Source organism: Embiotoca jacksoni, unplaced genomic scaffold, assembly GCF_022577435.1.
Source record: "Embiotoca jacksoni isolate LCO1_2020_lvr unplaced genomic scaffold, fEmbJac1.0.p SCAF_1, whole genome shotgun sequence".
Taxonomy (NCBI): domain Eukaryota; kingdom Metazoa; phylum Chordata; class Actinopteri; family Embiotocidae; genus Embiotoca; species Embiotoca jacksoni.
The window spans coordinates 1165369-1185000 of NW_027185229.1; the positions used below are offsets into that span (position 1 = coordinate 1165369).

Below are 19632 nucleotides of genomic sequence, written 5' to 3' on the forward strand. Positions count from 1 at the left end.
AACTCTCAACAGACCTGATAATGTCAGAAATTAATCTGATGTGGAACTTTAATTTAAAAAGCCAGACTGCAGACTGTTTATTGTTGTGGACCTGAAAACTGAAGAACAGAATATTTGAGTCAGAGTGGTAAAAACCAACAGTCGTCCAGGTCTTCACGTTTACTTTGGACTCATCGTGATGACGTCCTGAAGAAGTCGAAGGCCTCGTGATGCAGCTGGAATCAGACTACAAGATTATTAAGAAAGAAAGTCGCACAGTTTTGATAAATTTACTGTCATCTTTCATTTACCCATCACACATCACATCTAAAGTATAAAACGGCTTCACTGTGAAGGATTTTACAAATATACCTACTGTGATAGTGCAGGGAGGGCGGGGGGAGGGGGGCAGACGGCGGGTCTACAGTATATAAAACACTACAGTTTATAGCGGCGTACCGTTTTCAAATTCCTCGAGTAACATCATCAAGTTCAATAATGCTACATATTGGACACCGGACAGAAATACTGCAGTTTCATGGAGTCGGCGGAGGACGAGTCTGAGACCGCTGAAGGGGACATTAATCTTGGAGCAGCATTTCTAAATCACTATGAACTTGTAAATATGAAAACCTGCTTCTCCAGTTAATATTTCAGGTCGTTATTAGAAGTTTTAGAGGCGAGAAGGAAGAATAATCTAATTTTGAAGTCGGTGTGCAGTCAGAGAATCTTCAGGGATTAAAAATCCTTTTTTTTGGCCCGTGTGTTTGATAAAAGTCAGGTGTTGTACTTGGACTGTGAGCTGGAGGTTGATGCACATCCATCTGTCCTGTTGTGGAAACACACTGCAGTCCATGAAGCTGCAACACATCACAACATCACATGTTGCTTCTGAGCTCTCCTTCAATCTTCTGCACAATGTGTGAGAGGTCCAAACTCTCCGTGAGCATCTTCAGCAGCATCTCGTCGTTCTGGACGCCGTCAATGAACTCCTCGTAGGACAGTTCACCTGGAAACACACACACACACACACACACACACACACACACACACACACACACACCAGCACACACACCAACACACACACACACACACACCAACACACACACACCAACACACCAACACACACACACACCAACACACACACCAACACACACCAACACACACCAACACACACACACCAACACACACACACACCAACACACACAGGTTCCTTAATGTGACGCTGCAGCCACAACACACTGATTTTAATCATTAAACGGTGTGGTTTCTCGATGACGTCATGATGGAGGAGACTCACCGTCTCCATTGATGTCAATCTTGTCAAACACCATGTTGGCGAAGTCCTCTGCTGACATGACGCTCGGGATCCCGTTGATAGCTCGGATGGACTGAGGACGACACAGACACGAGACGTTAAACCAAACTGAGCTTCTCTTTTTCAACCAGCAGGTGTCAGCTGAGTGTCGCCGGTGTGTTTCTGCTGCTGACATCACGTGACTCAGACCCGAGGGTCTCAGCAGGTGCTGCGAGGACATCAGTCGGGACGTGAAGGCTCACGCTCACCTTGATGATCTGCAGCAGCTCGTCACGGTCGATGCAGCCGCTCCCGTTCACGTCATAGAGTTTGAAGTACCAGCGGAGCTTCTGCTGCACGCCCCCCCTCAGCACCAGGCTCAGAGCCGCCACGTACTCCATGAAGTCGATGTAGCCGTCCTGCAGAAGGACAGGAAGCAGTCAGGTTTAATCCTGCAAGACTGTGAAGGCCAGAACATGAAAGCCTCCGGCTGTAGTCTCTTTAAATGTAGTTCTGATGTACTGACATAAACATATTTATATTTATGCAACAGGAGCATGCGGCCGCCTGCAGGTCACATGAAGGGGATGCACCTGTCTGTTTTTAGGTAGTGGGTCAGTTCAGGGGGATAAGCCTCCTCTCTAACAGGCTCTTCTCAGACACACATTTCTATTTGCAGAAATATAATCAACAACTTTCCTCCAACTGTGAAAACACGAGTAAAATAAACAGATTTGACTTTAATCTGCTGCCTGTATGAATTTAAAATATAGCCTCTTTAATAGATATGAAACATATAATTTGTGTAAACACAAAAACCTGCAGGTTTGTTTATGTCTTTAGGTTTTCTGATAATGATGCTTGTCATTTTTTCCACTTTCATGATAGTTGTATATTATTATTCATATTAATTTGTAAATGAACTAAAGACCCAACGCGACCAAAGAATAAATCAGTAAAAGTCTGTCACTGCAGATTAACACTATAATAAAGAAGATAAGGAGTTTTCTCACGTCGTTCATGTCAAACGTGGTGAACATGGTCTGAACGTAGGCGTTGGACGTCTCCGACAGGCTGCTGAGGCCAAAGAACTTCTTGAACTCGTAGAAGGTGAGAAGTCCCGACGGACACTCGGTCATGAACTTCCTGTACCACTGATGACTCTCACAGGCTTGTAGTTCCTCCACAGACGCGCCGGGGCAGTTTCCCATGGCTGCTCTTTAAATTCAAAATGTACAAACTCTTTTAAAAACCACAGCAACGATCCACCGCATCCACCGAGCTCTCAACACACTGAGAGGGGATCTGTGTGTGTGTGTGTGTGTGTGTGTGTGTGTGTGTGTGTGTGCGTGTGTGTGTGTGTGTGTGTGTGTGTGTGTGTGTGTGTGTGTGTGTGTGTGTGTGTTGGCCAATCATCGTCTTTGTGCGTCTGTGTGAAAAGCTCATAAATTGTAATCCACTTTGCTGGCCAGAGACTTAAGTAATTAAAGAGACCTGAGAGCAGAAAGAAATCCTGCAGAGCAGCACGACCCCAACTCATCATCCAACATTCATCCAACTCATCATCCAACATTCATCCAACTCATCATCCAACATTCATCCAACTCATCATCCAACATTCATCCAACTCATCATCCAACATTCATCCAACTCATCATCCAACATTCATCCAACTCATCATCCAACATTCATCCAACTCATCATCCAACATTCATCCAACATTCATCCAACTCATCATCCAACATTCATCCAACTCATCATCCAACATTCATCCAACTCATCATCCAACATTCATCCAACTCATCATCCAACATTCATCCAACTCATCATCCAACATTCATCCAACATTCATCCAACTCATCATCCAACATTCATCCAACTCATCATCCAACATTCATCCAACTCATCATCCAACATTCATCCAACATTCATCCAACTCATCATCCAACATTCATCCAACTCATCATCCAACATTCATCCAACTCATCATCCAACATTCATCCAACTCATCATCCAACATTCATCCAACTCATCATCCAACTCATCATCCAACTCATCATCCAACATTCATCCAACTCATCATCCAACATTCATCCAACATTCATCCAACTCATCATCCAACATTCATCCAACTCATCATCCAACATTCATCCAACATTCATCCAACTCATCATCCAACATTCATCCAACTCATCATCCAACATTCATCCAACTCATCATCCAACATTCATCCAACTCATCATCCAACATTCATCCAACATTCATCCAACTCATCATCCAACATTCATCCAACATTCATCCAACTCATCATCCAACATTCATCCAACATTCATCCAACTCATCATCCAACATTCATCCAACTCATCATCCAACATTCATCCAACTCATCATCCAACATTCATCCAACTCATCATCCAACTCATCATCCAACATTCATCCAACTCATCATCCAACATTCATCCAACTCATCATCCAACATTCATCCAACTCATCATCCAACATTCATCCAACTCATCATCCAACATTCATCCAACTCATCATCCAACATTCATCCACTCTGTTCTGTCTGTTATTATTCCATCTTAATGAACTCTGAAACACAAGTGATATAATAATATTATCATTTCATGGATCCACGTAAAAACTCCTTTTATATTCTGCTCATTGTTTATTTCCAATTAGTGGATAATGATGGTTCAAATAATAATAATTAATATTCTCTGCATTCTCTGTATAGCAAAGATGAGAAGTGACATAACAGTCTCATGTTGTTTGTTTTTTAGTGACAAACAATAATCTTGATGTCATTTACTTTCTCTTTGTCCCACAGGTGAACTGAGTCAGCTGCTGCTCGGTGGTCCAGTGGAAGTTGATCCTGACTTCTCTCAGCCGACACCGTGAGTCTTTTTGCTGCGATCGATTTAAACTCCACTGAAAGGGGTCAGTGACTGCTGGGAGACAGAAAAGGTCAACTCAGACACAGGTTCATACAAAAGGAAGTCAGTGTTCGAATATTTCAAAGCAGAATACACATAGAGAGTATTTCGACTCACAAAATAAATCTCAGTCGAGCAGGTTTTATTATACAAACATCATTTTTATGTTGTCAGACAACAGTCAGAAATCGTCTCCGTAAATCTTCATCCTGATTCTCTCAGCTGCATGTACAGTAATGCACAGAGCATCAACACATACATAAACATAAATCACTGTGGAACAATAGAATGAACGACTGGTGACAGACGAGCATGCAGGAAGAACCGACTGACAGACCTCAGAAAGACACGAACACAACACAGACAGGCTGAAACAACTTCTAGAAATATAAAAGATCATTAAAGCTTTTCTTTAAACAGCTTCACTGGAAACAGATTTGACTTTTTAACAACAAAATGAACTTAATGAACACATTCTTCTTAAACAGTAAATTCATATGAGATATCAGCTGTCGTTTCATTTCTGGCTTCAATCAGACCTCATATAGCAATGCAGAAATATTCATGTCTCACTACTTCCTGTAGACGTATAATGTTCGCTGTATTTGTAGTTTTTTAGCTTTGTGCAGGTCAAAGTTTGTATGATTGGCAGATAAAGTTAAAATGTTTAAAAGCAGAAGCTGATTAGACAAAATAAACCGATTACTGTTCAATATGATTAAACTAACTGTGTAAAGTGGCTTTATTCGTAAAAAAGTGCTAACAGGTAACTTAAAGACCCGGAGAGCTCATTCATAACCGTCACTGCTGGTCTGAGAGGGACGTTCAGCACTGTGAAGCATTAACAGCACATTCTTTGCATTTCAGTCGGCTTCAGTCGGCGTGATGAATTCCCTCAGAGGACAGAGGAACAGGATGGACCAGTCTGCTACGTCTCCATGGCGACCGGGTTCAGGTGTGACACACAGAAACACTGAGACTGAAGCCAGGACGAGGAAAAGACTGACGGGGCTGCTGGACGATGTTTAAACAATCACAGTGTTATTCAACTAAAAGGATGGAGGCAAAACTAACCTGATTCAAATCTGTATTTTAATGCCTGTAAACCTTCATTTGAGATCAATTATAATCAGCAAAATGTATTTAATACACTCTAAATGCTGACATTGGAACCATATTATATTTAAATTGTCATTTCAATGTGTTGATATGTTTTTTTTCAATGATGTAATAGAACTAACAAAAAGTTCCAGTGGATTTATTACCATCTGTCATCCAGGTGATAGTATGTTCCTCTGGTAAGTTTCTCCTGTAATCATTCTTGATGTTAAAGTTTTCAAGGTGGATTTTTAGTTTTAACTTTGAACTCTAATGTCCTGATATTTTTTAACCCACAAAATGACTACCAGCTGCAGCTGTAGAATAAAAGTAGACGAGGAACAAGTCAAATGTTTCCATCTGAAAACAAGTTAAAAAGTCACATAAAAGCATGTTGTGTTGTTGTTGTCAGACAGTGAACACTGCGTGTTGTGTTGTTGTTGTCAGACAGTGAACGCTGCGTGTTGTGTTGTGTTGTCAGACAGTGAACGCTGCGTGTTGTGTTGTTGTTGTCAGACAGTGAACGCTGCGTGTTGTGTTGTTGTTGTCAGACAGTGAACGCTGCGTGTTGTGTTGTTGTTGTCAGACAGTGAACGCTGCGTGTTGTGTTGTTGTTGTCAGACAGTGAACGCTGCGTGTTGTGTTGTGTTGTCAGACAGTGAACACTGCGTGTTGTGTTGTTGTTGTCAGACAGTGAACACTGCGTGTTGTGTTGTGTTGTCAGACAGTGAACGCTGCGTGTTGTGTTGTTGTTGTCAGACAGTGAACGCTGCGTGTTGTGTTGTTGTTGTCAGACAGTGAACGCTGCGTGTTGTGTTGTGTTGTCAGACAGTGAACGCTGCGTGTTGTGTTGTTGTTGTCAGACAGTGAACGCTGCGTGTTGTGTTGTTGTTGTCAGACAGTGAACGCTGCGTGTTGTGTTGTTGTTGTCAGACAGTGAACGCTGCGTGTTGTGTTGTTGTTGTCAGACAGTGAACGCTGCGTGTTGTGTTGTGTTGTCAGACAGTGAACGCTGCGTGTTGTGTTGTGTTGTCAGACAGTGAACGCTGCGTGTTGTGTTGTTGTTGTCAGACAGTGAACGCTGCGTGTTGTGTTGTGTTGTCAGACAGTGAACACTGCGTGTTGTGTTGTGTTGTCAGACAGTGAACACTGCGTGTTGTGTTGTTGTTGTCAGACAGTGAACGCTGCGTGTTGTGTTGTTGTTGTCAGACAGTGAACACTGCGTGTTGTGTTGTGTTGTCAGACAGTGAACACTGCGTGTTGTGTTGTTGTTGTCAGACAGTGAACGCTGCGTGTTGTGTTGTGTTGTCAGACAGTGAACGCTGCGTGTTGTGTTGTGTTGTCAGACAGTGAACGCTGCGTGTTGTGTTGTTGTTGTCAGACAGTGAACACTGCGTGTTGTGTTGTGTTGTCAGACAGTGAACGCTGCGTGTTGTGTTGTGTTGTCAGACAGTGAACGCTGCGTGTTGTGTTGTGTTGTCAGACAGTGAACGCTGCGTGTTGTGTTGTTGTTGTCAGACAGTGAACGCTGCGTGTTGTGTTGTTGTTGTCAGACAGTGAACGCTGCGTGTTGTGTTGTTGTTGTCAGACAGTGAACGCTGCGTGTTGTGTTGTGTTGTCAGACAGTGAACGCTGCGTGTTGTGTTGTTGTTGTCAGACAGTGAACGCTGCGTGTTGTGTTGTTGTTGTCAGACAGTGAACGCTGCGTGTTGTGTTGTTGTTGTCAGACAGTGAACGCTGCGTGTTGTGTTGTTGTCAGACAGTGAACGCTGCGTGTTGTGTTGTTGTTGTCAGACAGTGAACGCTGCGTGTTGTGTTGTTGTTGTCAGACAGTGAACGCTGCGTGTTGTGTTGTGTTGTCAGACAGTGAACGCTGCGTGTTGTGTTGTTGTTGTCAGACAGTGAACGCTGCGTGTTGTGTTGTTGTTGTCAGACAGTGAACGCTGCGTGTTGTGTTGTTGTTGTCAGACAGTGAACGCTGCGTGTTGTGTTGTGTTGTCAGACAGTGAACGCTGCGTGTTGTGTTGTTGTTGTCAGACAGTGAACGCTGCGTGTTGTGTTGTTGTTGTCAGACAGTGAACGCTGCGTGTTGTGTTGTTGTTGTCAGACAGTGAACGCTGCGTGTTGTGTTGTGTTGTCAGACAGTGAACGCTGCGTGTTGTGTTGTTGTTGTCAGACAGTGAACGCTGCGTGTTGTGTTGTTGTTGTCAGACAGTGAACGCTGCGTGTTGTGTTGTTGTTGTCAGACAGTGAACACTGCGTGTTGTGTTGTTGTCAGACAGTGAACGCTGCGTGTTGTGTTGTTGTTGTCAGACAGTGAACACTGCGTGTTGTGTTGTGTTGTCAGACAGTGAACGCTGCGTGTTGTGTTGTTGTTGTCAGACAGTGAACGCTGCGTGTTGTGTTGTTGTTGTCAGACAGTGAACGCTGCGTGTTGTGTTGTTGTTGTCAGACAGTGAACACTGCGTGTTGTGTTGTTGTCAGACAGTGAACGCTGCGTGTTGTGTTGTTGTTGTCAGACAGTGAACGCTGCGTGTTGTGTTGTTGTTGTCAGACAGTGAACGCTGCGTGTTGTGTTGTTGTTGTCAGACAGTGAACGCTGCGTGTTGTGTTGTTGTTGTCAGACAGTGAACGCTGCGTGTTGTGTTGTGTTGTCAGACAGTGAACACTGCGTGTTGTGTTGTGTTGTCAGACAGTGAACACTGCGTGTTGTGTTGTTGTCAGACAGTGAACACTGCGTGTTGTGTTGTTGTTGTCAGACAGTGAACACTGCGTGTTGTGTTGTGTTGTCAGACAGTGAACGCTGCGTGTTGTGTTGTTGTTGTCAGACAGTGAACGCTGCGTGTTGTGTTGTTGTTGTCAGACAGTGAACACTGCGTGTTGTGTTGTGTTGTCAGACAGTGAACGCTGCGTGTTGTGTTGTTGTTGTCAGACAGTGAACGCTGCGTGTTGTGTTGTTGTTGTCAGACAGTGAACGCTGCGTGTTGTGTTGTTGTTGTCAGACAGTGAACGCTGCGTGTTGTGTTGTTGTTGTCAGACAGTGAACGCTGCGTGTTGTGTTGTTGTTGTGGAGTCGCTCATCTGCGTCAGGTCCTTGATCCTCTTTCGGCCTCTTCACCATCATCTTGACAATCATCCTGTTTACACAGGTCACATGATTCAGTCTTTAGGTAGGTCAAGCCACAGAAGTCAGGTTAAATCAGAGATGACACGTATTTGTAATGGAAATTAAAAAAGAGATTTATAATGTTTCAACTCTAATTAAAAAGTAACTGAGTAAACACTGATAAATAAAGCAGCTGCTGAATTGTTTGATTCAGGCATTAATAAATGCAGAGAACAGACAGTATTTCTACACCGTGCTCCATGTTTGTTTCTGTATTTAGTTTTTGATTATTCATGAATTCCTCCATGACTTGACTCCATTGAATATTTCTGTTGTGTTTGACCTTTGACCTACTTCAAGACAAACAGGGATTATGGTTTTACTGTTTAGCTCCCACCCACCTGTACAGGTGAGCGTTTTTATAATCTTTTACTTCAATAGTGTTATGTTGTTGTTTCTGGTTTTATTTTGTTTTTATAAGCTATTTTTAAAAAATGCACTAATATTTTTCATTGTATTTCATATGCATGTACAAGTTCAACCCGGTATAACAGCAAAGCGTGAAATAGACGTGTTGTATTTGGTCTCAAAACCTCTGTTGCATTTCTAATGTTGTGGCTGGTTAAAGTGGAGTTAATTAAAACTGCTTTGGATTAGTTTCATCTTAATAATTAACAAACTGATCATACATTTTATATTCCCAATACAGTCTGATGAATAGGATAAAACCAAATAAAAATAATCTACTTAAATACAAGAAAATTAAAGTGATACTTAAAGTAAAGTCACTTATGATGAAGAGGGATGTTTTATTTCACATTTTACAACCATAAGAGCTCAATAACCAGATCATTTCCCATCGATATGTTATTTCCTGTTTGGAGCCACATCACTGTACAGGTGAAGGTGTTCCTCAGCATGTTCATGAAGCGTGATAATTAGCCTTCCCAACAACCATCAGACCACAGAGAGCTCATGATGATGACAGACTTCCTCCAGTGAGAGTGCAGAGCATGACTGAGTGAGCTGTGAAGCAGGTGAGCTGTGAGGCAGGTGAGCTGTGAAGCAGGTGAGCTGTGAGGCAGGTGAGCTGTGAGGCAGGTGAGCTGTGAGGCAGGTGAGCTGTGAGGCAGGTGAGCTGTGAGGCAGGTGAGCTGTGAGGCAGGTGAGCTGTGAAGCAGGTGAGCTGTGAAGCAGGTGAGCTGTGAGGCAGGTGAGCTGTGAGGCAGGTGAGCTGTGAAGCAGGTGAGCTGTGAGGCAGGTGAGCTGTGAGGCAGGTGAGCTGTGAAGCAGGTGAGCTGTGAGGCAGGTGAGCTTTGTGCAGGAATGTGTCTGCGGCCTCACCTGTGGGAGTGGAGAGAGAGAGAGAGCAACACGGAGGCACAGTGAAAGGGAGTGGGCGGGGCTTGCTCCATTTTCTCTGCCTGTCCAGAAGTTTTGCACCAAATCAGCGGTCAGGTTTACCTGGAGCCCCGGTGACGGTGCACCTGTCGAAGAGCAGCTCCTCTGAGATTCCCTGCGGATTATTTACCTGCCGGTGAAAAATGTGCCGCTGATCCCAGCTGAGGGAGACAATTATTCTTCTTATTCTTCTTCTTCTTATTATTATTATTATCCACCAACACAGACCCATCAAACACGATGAAGAAGGGACCGCTGAACTTTCTGGGTCGGAAGAACCAGTCTCTGTTCGACACCAACATCAAGATGAAGGACATGGGTGAGTCCTCAGTCTTTATCATGAGGAATAATAATTATAACAATATGATAATTATACTGACTCAGAGGACCAACACGACCTTTGGACTCGTGTTGAAATAAACAGACGTGTTTCTGGAGCTCCATATGTGACTTTATAACTAAATACATCTAAAAGGAAATTTCAGCAGTAATTATGAGTATTTTTAATGACGTGTTTATTGCTAACAGGTAGCAACAGGTGGATGTGATTCATGAAAAACCAGTTCTTTAATGTTTATGTCGCTGCTGGGAAAACTGGGCGACCTTGTAGATCTGAAAGGCTTCATGTTCTTTATAAATTAAATCTAAATTATTGTTGATCCAACAGGCTGGAATATAAAAACGGTCTAAAACAGCTGTTTGTTTCACTGACAGATGCAGCGTCGACCCGTATAGATAAAGTTCAGGTTTGTCAGGTAGAAAACAGGGCGTTGTGTAGCTGTGAAACTCAGAAATATCTGACAGAAACATGTTGTTTTCATTTAAATATCTGATAATTATACACTATTTTGGGGATTATTTAAGAATATATACCAGCATGAGTTATAACATGTGAACAAACCCCGTTCTCAGAAGAAAACCATGATTTGCAGTTGACAGCTGTAGAAAAAAGATAGTAAGTCAAGTAATTAAAATCTTTGTTGACAAACTTTTGGAAAGTAGAAGAAGAAGAGTTCACCAGTCACAAAAATGATGCACCTTTGTTCTTTTTACTCATCATTAACAGTTCAATATACATGAATGTAAAACCAGGAAAAGACCATTTAAAATCTTTATTCTGACTCAAATCTGATATCTGCTGTCTCCATGTTATCAGTGCTCTGATAAGCATGTCATATTAGTTCCTTTTGATTGAGCAGGAAACGAGCGAGCACCTGTGATGCAAAGCTGGAACATGAGAGGGAGAACATTTGTCTATTTAAATCAGGAAGAGGGAAACCACTGGTTTGGTTATTCTGGTTGGATCCAGTCTGCAGCCGGTGGTACCGAGACGTTCCCTCCTTCCTCTGCAGGGATCCTATCAGGACCGATCTGCTCGTCACGTCGGTGATGGACAGAGTTCCCACTGCAGCTGAAGGACAGACGGACTAAGTGCCTGTCATCAGTCACTTATTGGAGATGAGTGACAGTGAAGAGACGAGCAGAGGAATGTCAGATACGATCAGCTGGTTGAGAGTTTCACTGTTTGTTCTTCTGCAGGTTCAGTTTAATTAACTTTTACCTGAAACCTGAGTCTGTTTGACTTCTGAAGAAACGAACGTAAGAAACAAACTTCATGCTGCCAAGTTTCACATCATATAAACTTTATGGATATATGATTAACTTGAATGTGTCGAATGCAACACGCTGTGTGGCTGTAATTACCTGCAGCTGAGCTTTCACTTCAACACAATGCGACATGTCAACAAGGATTACAATCATCTTTCCTGTGAGCTGTGGATGGAGACGTTGTCGTAGCAACGAACGAGCAACTCCTCATCACAATTCAGGATCTCTTTACCTGCACAGCTCGGTCTCACTGGTTTCTCCTTCGAGCTGAAACATTACGTCGTAACTTTCCTTATTACAAGAGGATAATAATGCTGTGATTTTATTTCTTCCTAGACAACGTGGAGTTGGTGCTGTTGTCCTCGGCGATCCCCGAGTCCGGGACCGCCAGCGTTCGGGCCCGACCGACGGTCAACCATCACACTGTGAGTATCTCAGTGAAGCTGCACGGTTCATATGAATTTTCACTCTTTCTGATGTTTAAATTACAAAAATATTCACGTCTGCACAGTCTCCACTCAGTTTTCTACCTCCAATTAAAGGAATATTTCAGAGACAGTTCATTCAGGCTTTAAAGAGTTTAAACCTCACAACGCAAGAAAAGAGCTGCAGCTGAAAAATTAATGGCAAATTTGCAGCAAGAAAAACGTCAAATTACAGTCAGGACTTCTTACGTCAAATAAACAGATATATCAGAGTATGGATCATATTGACGGAGGTGAAAAGTCAATATTTACTCGTCCTGGACATTATTTCACTACATTTATCTGACAGCTACAGTTACAAGTCAGTTTAAGATTTTATTAACATGTGGTATTATTATTAATACAGTGGTAAAGACTGAATCAACTTTTCCTGTTGTAAAAAGTCTAGTTTGGGTTTACAGTGTGACTGAGGATCCATTCTGCATCTTTTGTTTTTGATGATAAAAGTGAATTTTGCTGATAAAACGTTTGTACTTTTACTGGAACTAAAACCTGCCGACACGTCTCAACCAGATGTCCGAAGTAGAGTAGAGTTCATATTTAGGGGCTTTAGAAAGATGCTTTTCTAACTCGTAGCTCTACATCAGCAGTCGGTGTGACTGACAGGCCTCCCCGGTACGTCGTCACGGTTTCAGATATGAACCTCTGGTTCACACCTCGCCTCGCGGCCTGGGGAGTGTTTCTGTGAATGTATCTGTGGCATGTGGACGCGCCACGCCCGGCAGCGCACCGGCTGCAGCGGAGGACAGTGACTCAGAGCGCAGCTGAAATCAGACGACGTGTTCAGGGACACGCCCTCCTGCGTGTGATTCAGAGTTCATACCTGAGCAAGAGGAAAGAGACACTCGTTCAAGGTGTGACACGAAGCTGAAGTCCATTTCAGATTCTCACAAGTGTTTTCTGCAGCGGACTCAAACTGACATCTGAATTGTTGGTTGAATTTTCACAGATAGTTCAAGAGAGCAACGCTTCTGTTTAAACTCAGACATTCAACCGTTTCTGGAAACAACTTCCTTTTGTTTTGTGGGTTAAGAAAAGCAGGAGAACAGCTTCTTCTGCGTCACATATCTTTAAATTACCGTCTTTAACAACAACACGAATGACCACAACAGCTGCAGAGTCATGACATCATCGCTTTTTAACACATCACCCCTGAAACCCAACCAAGATCAACATTAAGAAACAAAACAAAGTTAAATCTCATCTCACATCAGCCTGATTTATAAAACTCTTTCCTGAAACTAGTGACTGCTGTGAGCTTCTCCCATGAGTCGATTATTCAAACGGACTTTCATCAGGAGATACAGCTTCTAAAACATGTCTCACGTCGTAGGTGTGATTTTCTGCCCTTATTTCTACCGTGTTGTGTCAACACAGTTTATTTGTGGTGGACATGAAAAGAACAGAAAGTTCTTCACACACACACACACACACACACACACACACACACACACACACACACACACACACACACACAGGTATCTAAATGACAGCCAGACCCAATTTAACAGCAGACAATGTGATGAATAAGAGGTGGATCCTCTGATTCACCAACTCTTCCTCATGACTGAAGTATGTGATGAGGAAGAAAATAATCTCCACCTAAAGTTTTACTGTGACAAACCTTCTTGATCAGCTTCAGAACTGGTTTGTTCACCTGAAGCCGGAGCAGAAAGCAGAGTTCATCTCATCTCTTTTCTTCCTCGCAGTCTTCGTCTGACAGCTTCCAAGGCTTCGCCGTTCCAACACCTAAAGTTCCTCTCCTGCCGCCGATCAACAGTCTGAAGACCAACGGTTCTGGTGAGCATCTGCCTCCGATGGGTACTTTAGGTTTAACGTGACTTAAAGGAGTCTGAGCTCCATTATTGAGACCGTGAGGGACTCAGTTGATGGATAACAGCGATCAGGATGAAGGAGAACATGCCGTGCAGGTAAATGTTTGTCCAGGCGATTGCTCAATAAGCCTGAAAAGGTCCGAAGAGCCGGACCAGACGGAGGCGTGTTGATACAGGGAGTGTTTGCATGATACAAACGAGCAGAGAACATTCATTTTATTCTCGTGGTGAGGAATTCAGTTTTTATGATTTTATACTCTTATCGATACACTTCACTTCTTGTCTTTTCTTTCCCTCCAGTCAGTGGAGACCGTTTGTCCAACGGATCCGTTATCTCCGTGCCGGACCTCATGGAAGGAGAAATATTAGTTCCTCCTCCTCCTTCTGTTGCACCTCCACCCCCTCCAGCTTTCATCCCTCCACCAGACTTCATGGGAGACCTGAACAGTCTGGACCTTCAGCCCACCTCGGAGGATTTATCCTTCCTGAAACCACCACCGATGGCTCCACCGAAGCCTCCGTCTACTAGTTCCACTGGTTCCACGTCATCATTGTCCATTTCTAGTCCACCTTTAGTTCCCCAAAAACCAACCTTCGCTCCTCCACAGCCGCCTACTGAGAGGCAACACAAGACTCATAAGAAACCCCCTCCGAAGCCCATCAGAACGTCTTCTGTCTCCAACTCCGACTCCCCACCACAGACTCCGGCCCCCCCTCCCCCCGTGCAGACCCCCACGCTGTCCACCTTCAATCCCCAAAACACAGCGAAGCTTTACAGCATTCCTGCGACCGCGGTCCTCGGCGGGTACGAGGACCGCGACACCAGACCGAAGCAGAAGCTGCTCCTGGAGGATTCTGGGCCTGCTGGCCCGGTGCTCGTACAGACGGACGGGAAAACCTCCAAAAAGGCTGCACCTCCTAAACCGGTTCTCAAAGATGTACAGGAACTAAAGGAGAACTCACAAACTACCCAACCGGAGCCCAACAAGGAGGTCAAAACAGGGATTCAGGTTCCAGCGCAGCCAGAACCAACCGAACCACTGCAGGTTCCTCTTAAGTCTCCTCGGCTTCAGAAAGTGAACGATACTCCGGTGAACCCAGAACCCAGCAAGGACAAAGTCCAAGAACTTCCAAGGCATGGCCACAAATTCAGCCCCTTATTGGACCGTAAACTACGCAACCTGAAAGGTAGTGAAGCCACCGGGGGACGAGACGGACCGGCAGCGTCTCCGCTGGCTCTTCTAATGGCAGCTAAAGAACGAGAGAAACACAGATCGCACATTCACTCGCTGTCCCGAGAAAACAGCGCCAAGAACAACGAACCGCCGACTACAAGTCTTCCCCAAAGTGCCAGTTCCTTCACGGTCGTCCCAACGTCGAACTCATCCTCGTGTCAAACATCCACAGAAGAACGACGACAGGAGAAGCCTGTCGGTTCCCCGTCACGTACGCAAACAGGTCCGGAAATATCCATCAGTCCTGCGCTGCTCAGGGATCAGAAACCGTGGACGAGTCCAAGTGTCGGTAGGATCACAGCACCTGAAGGTCCGACTGTGAGCAGCGTGGCGGAGCAGAGACAAACTGTAGAACACAGAACCTCCACGTCGTCCCGGCCCAAGGACAGTAAAGAGGAGTTGGATCTGCCGGTTCTTCCTCCACCGCCAGAGTTCGACGACTTCGACGAGCTCGTGGAGCCGCCGCCGTCCATCTGTCCGCCCGCCACGCCCACTAAAAAGGCGGCAGCGCCGCCGCCTGTGAGCCCGCCCTCTGCAGCTCTGGTTCCGCCTCCTCCTCCGAAACCTGCGCCGCCGCCGCCAGCTCCGAAACTGCTACCTCCTGAAACCGAGGTCAAACCGATGCCACCAGTTCAGACCAAACCCAAGTCAGCCCCCAATCAGCTGCCGCCCGCCCTCTCACCGAGCCAGGCCACGCTGCTGAGCATCCTGCAGAAGAAGATGTTGGAAATGGACCACAAAATGTCCCCGGAGAAGGACACAGAATCCACGTCCGATGACTGGGGCGCCCCGTTGTCTGACGAGGACAGTAAGGTCCCCGTCGTCCCCAAAACCAAACCACAGACCAAGAGTTCCCCCGTCGGCAACAAAGCCGCCACCCTGGACATGAGGGAGCTGGAGAGCAAGGTGCTCCAAAAGTACCAGGCGACGTCATCGGTGAAAGTTCCCGCCAGGTGAGAATACGGCTCGTTAACTTTTTAAAACAATCAGATCAGCGTTCGATGTCTTTATTCACTCAGTGTTTTTATTTCAGCAACGGGAAACAGTCGAAGCATCAGTACGGAATGACTTTCACAGTTCGGCCTGGAACCAAACAGCCCATCACGCCGGTCCATAAAGGGGAGTCTTAGAGGTCGAGGGAGGTCACGCCGGTCCATAAAGGGGAGTCTTAGAGGTCGAAGGAGGTCACGCCGGTCCATAAAGGGGAGTCTTAGAGGTCAAGGGAGGTCACGCCGGTCCATAAAGGGGAGTCTTAGAGGTCGAGGGAGGTCACGCCGGTCCATAAAGGGGAGTCTTAGAGGTCGAGGGAGGTCACGCCGGTCCATAAAGGGGAGTCTTAGAGGTCGAGGGAGGTCACGCCGGTCCATAAAGGGAAGTCTTAGAGGTCGAAGGAGGTCACGCCGGTCCATAAAGGGGAGTCTTCGAGGTCGAGGGAGGTCAGACGCATCAGAAAACTCTGCATTTTAAATCAGCAGCAAAAAACACATTGAAGAAATCACTTTGGTTGGTAAATATGATAAAAATGTGTCATAAAGGTTTGAGAAGGTTTCACGGCGCTCACACTGTCAGATACTTTTCCTTTTTATATACTGTATATAATTTCATATTCATTAATGTGTCGCAGCCTGATGGACCACTTTTTAAAGACTTTTTGTGTTTTAATCAGTCTGAATTTCACAGGTAATATTCACTGTAAAACCAAATTCTATTCATATTTTTTCTTTACATCCAGGTGTAACCCTGATTGTTGTTCTTCCTGCTGTTATCACACATCCATAACTATAAATGTTCTTCCACTGTTACACTATGTAGGTCGACCGGAGCAGAGCTAACTGCTGATTCTCATATTTATATTTATCTAACAAGAGTTTAATTATCATTTATTCTAGCGGAGTAAAAGTTTGTGTCGACATAGCTACACTTCTGTTTTTGATGTAAATATCAATTTGTATAAGATTAAATATCAGATATGATAAGAGTTGGATGTAAAGGTTAAAGTTGTGTAAAAATGTCCAGCAACTCCTGAGCTGGAAAATAAAACCAACCTGAATGTTTTAATAAATGTTGAAGGTTTTTTGTTTGTGCTTAAATGAAATATAAAGGTTTTATGAACAAGTTAAAATGTCTTAATCCAGATGTTGTTGTTTATTTAATCAGCAAAGATTGTAATATTTGGAGCAGCTTGAAAAGTTCCCACTAACAGAAACATTGTCAACAGAAACTCTGCTGAAAGTTTTACTGCATAAAATCACCTTTCAAAATAAAACTGACTTCATAGGCTCCGCCCCTCTCCTCTCACCATCACAACAAACTGCTGCTAGGTAACCACAACAACAGAAAGTGACGGGGTTTGTGGGAAATGTGGTCTTATGATGAATGAGGAACATGTTCAATGAGTTTTCTCCACTTCCAGCTGAGAGACTGAACTTTGTTTTAGTGTTGAATGAATGTGATTTAAAGCATGTAAATGTCTTATTCTGACAGCAGATGTGTTCTTTGTTCTGTATTTCAGTCACAGACGGTTTGTTCTGGAAACATTCATCACTTTAGACTCTTTTTATCACTTTGAGCCCCGTGATGCTTCTCTAAGTTCAATAAATACATCAAAAAGATGAGAACTAAAATATTTCTGTGATTTGCAGCAGGATTATTATCACAGGAAATAAGCACAGATTACTATTTATATCAGTAGGTGTTATAAAAATTTAAAAAAAAAAAATATAATAATAATAAAAAAAAGCATTTCCCCCTCAAACTTTTGCAATTTTACCACAAAAAAAACCTCATTTCAACCTCCACTAATTACATTGCAATTTTTGAGAAAATCCACCACAAAAATCAAACGTTTGTGATGAAAACGATCACAAAAAACTTCTGGAGGGACTGAATAAGACATCACATATAAAACACTTTTCACACCTCAACTACTTAACTAAATAATTTATTGCAAATCAATCATCATATTCCAACTAAAGTAGAATTATGGAGGAAGTTGAATTTTCTAACAGTTTGAGTGTCATCATGTAGGAAAAGTAAGAACCTGCACAGAAACAACATCTTTCCAAAGATTGAATTGTATTTTTTGATGATATTAAGATTCATTAAAGCACTAAATGTATTTGGATAAACCCGGCGCTGTGCTGGTGACATCATGTGATCATGTGACAACCATCACCGTGCAGGAGCGCCGTAACGGATCACAGCTGTAATGTCGTTACCTCCCTCGTCATCCATGAACACTGAACTCTGAACACGCGACGACCGCCTCAGACAGGAAGTACAACTCCTCTCGTCTCCAGACAGCCGAACAGGAAACACAAAGTCAGTTATCACAACGTGAAGTTACCTTTAATGTAAAAGTCTGCGATACAAATGGAGAGGTGACACCGTGTGAAGGACGACGACGGAGACCGAACTGGAGGAGCAGAGGTTCAGATGTCGGGAGCTGAAAGACAAACTTCCCGTTTCCTGTTTATAACTTCCTACAACCACACGGAGCCCGTCGTCAGCGGAGGAGCAGCGATTTATCCCCCCCAGGTGAGGAGGTCTAAGAGGAGGAGCCGGGAGCCGTGTGGTGCAGCACCAGGTGATCCCAGCCCACCGTGGTGAGGGAGGCGGAGCCTCCGTGACGCCAGCACACGTCTTTCACCACGTCCTGGTGTCGGCGGTCTCTCAGCCTGCAGGAGGAACACGTGATGAGTGAGTTTAAAAGTGCAGCAGACCGAGGGAGTGTTTTTACTGTGACGCGTGGGGACTCACACTTCCTGCATGTCAGAGCTGATGACGGCGAGGGAGCAGTCGTCGCTGACGGACGCCAGCAGGGAGGAACTGGAAGGGAAAGGAAGGAGGAGTTATAATCATGCAGAGGAGCAGAGACACCTCAGTGACATCATCGACGACTCACCTGTGTGTGGAGAAGGCGAGCGCGTTCACTCTGCGGCTGTGGACCGCCTCCGTCCGGGACGCCTCCGTCCCCAGGAAGTCCTTCACCGTCACTCTGCCCAGCTCGTCACCTGACACACAGACAGGAAGTCAGTGAGGTCAGAGGTCACTTACATTCAGCTGTCGATCAAACACCGGCAGCCGGGCCTCACCGAAGGCAACGGTGCTCTTGTGGTGGGGGTGCCAGGCGACGGCGGTGGGGGAGCAGCTGGGGGACTCCACACCTGGAAGACAGAGACAGCATCATCGCTATGGCAACATGATGATGTGACATAACTCATAACTCAGCCTGAAGCACTTCACATCAGAGAAACACGCACACATAAAAAAAAACAAATAACCAAGCAAACAGAACAATACGTTTAAAAATACAGTAAAACTAGTAAAAATGTAGGTCAAATAAAATGAAGGACAAAAAACTGCAACAATAAAACAATGTTTAAGAATCAATAAACAAAATTCAGAAAAGTAGAAAAAACATCAATTGAAATTTAACATCAGGATGATAAACGTGACTAGAAAAAGACGGATTTAAAAAATATGTCTTTATTTCATTTTTTTAGCGTTTCCTATAACACGATGACATTCACAGGACGGGTTATTAATAGATAATCTATTAATAATATAATCTATTGAGGATTAAATCAGACAAAGGAGCCAGTTTTCTTCAGAAACTCAAACTAATGTGATTTATACTTTTAATGTGTTGT

General features: G+C 44.2%; 3 protein-coding genes across 6 annotated transcripts in view; 1 reads left to right on the top strand and 2 right to left on the bottom strand.

The window, feature by feature from the left end:
* Window positions 1–255: 255 nt before the first annotated feature.
* On the bottom strand, window positions 256–2487 carry guca1ab.2 (guanylate cyclase activator 1Ab.2). Its single transcript, XM_069151041.1, has 4 exons — window positions 2290–2487; window positions 1546–1695; window positions 1280–1370; window positions 256–988 (listed from the first exon to the last, which is right to left on the bottom strand). Exons 1-4 carry the CDS (start codon window positions 2485–2487, stop codon window positions 858–860), a joined length of 570 nt encoding a protein of 189 aa, XP_069007142.1. The 3' UTR covers window positions 256–857.
* A 5572-nt stretch (window positions 2488–8059) lies between these two features.
* LOC138200818 (uncharacterized protein C6orf132 homolog) lies at window positions 8060–17102 on the top strand. 4 transcript variants are annotated; one of them, XM_069153737.1, is made up of 7 exons: window positions 8060–8480; window positions 8777–8825; window positions 10044–10136; window positions 11762–11850; window positions 13620–13710; window positions 14046–15933; window positions 16014–17102. In XM_069153737.1, the coding sequence occupies exons 3-7, from the start codon at window positions 10058–10060 to the stop codon at window positions 16108–16110; spliced, it is 2244 nt and encodes a 747-aa protein (XP_069009838.1). In that variant the 5' UTR covers window positions 8060–8480; window positions 8777–8825; window positions 10044–10057; the 3' UTR covers window positions 16111–17102. The 4 variants fall into 4 exon arrangements, with proteins under 4 accessions (XP_069009838.1, XP_069009847.1, XP_069009830.1 ...); XM_069153746.1 differs by having other exon boundaries at window positions 8807–8825; XM_069153729.1 differs by lacking the exon at window positions 8777–8825.
* An 803-nt stretch (window positions 17103–17905) lies between these two features.
* wdr77 (WD repeat domain 77) overlaps window positions 17906–19632 on the bottom strand; it is a 9479-nt gene continuing 7752 nt past the window's right edge. Inside the window, exons 7-10 of the mRNA XM_069153770.1 lie at window positions 19075–19146; window positions 18885–18993; window positions 18740–18808; window positions 17906–18657 (exon numbers count right to left, since the gene is read on the bottom strand). Of these exons, the coding sequence (XP_069009871.1) occupies window positions 18528–18657; window positions 18740–18808; window positions 18885–18993; window positions 19075–19146 (380 nt within the window). The 3' untranslated portion in view covers window positions 17906–18527. The remainder of the gene's footprint in view (window positions 18658–18739; window positions 18809–18884; window positions 18994–19074; window positions 19147–19632) is intronic.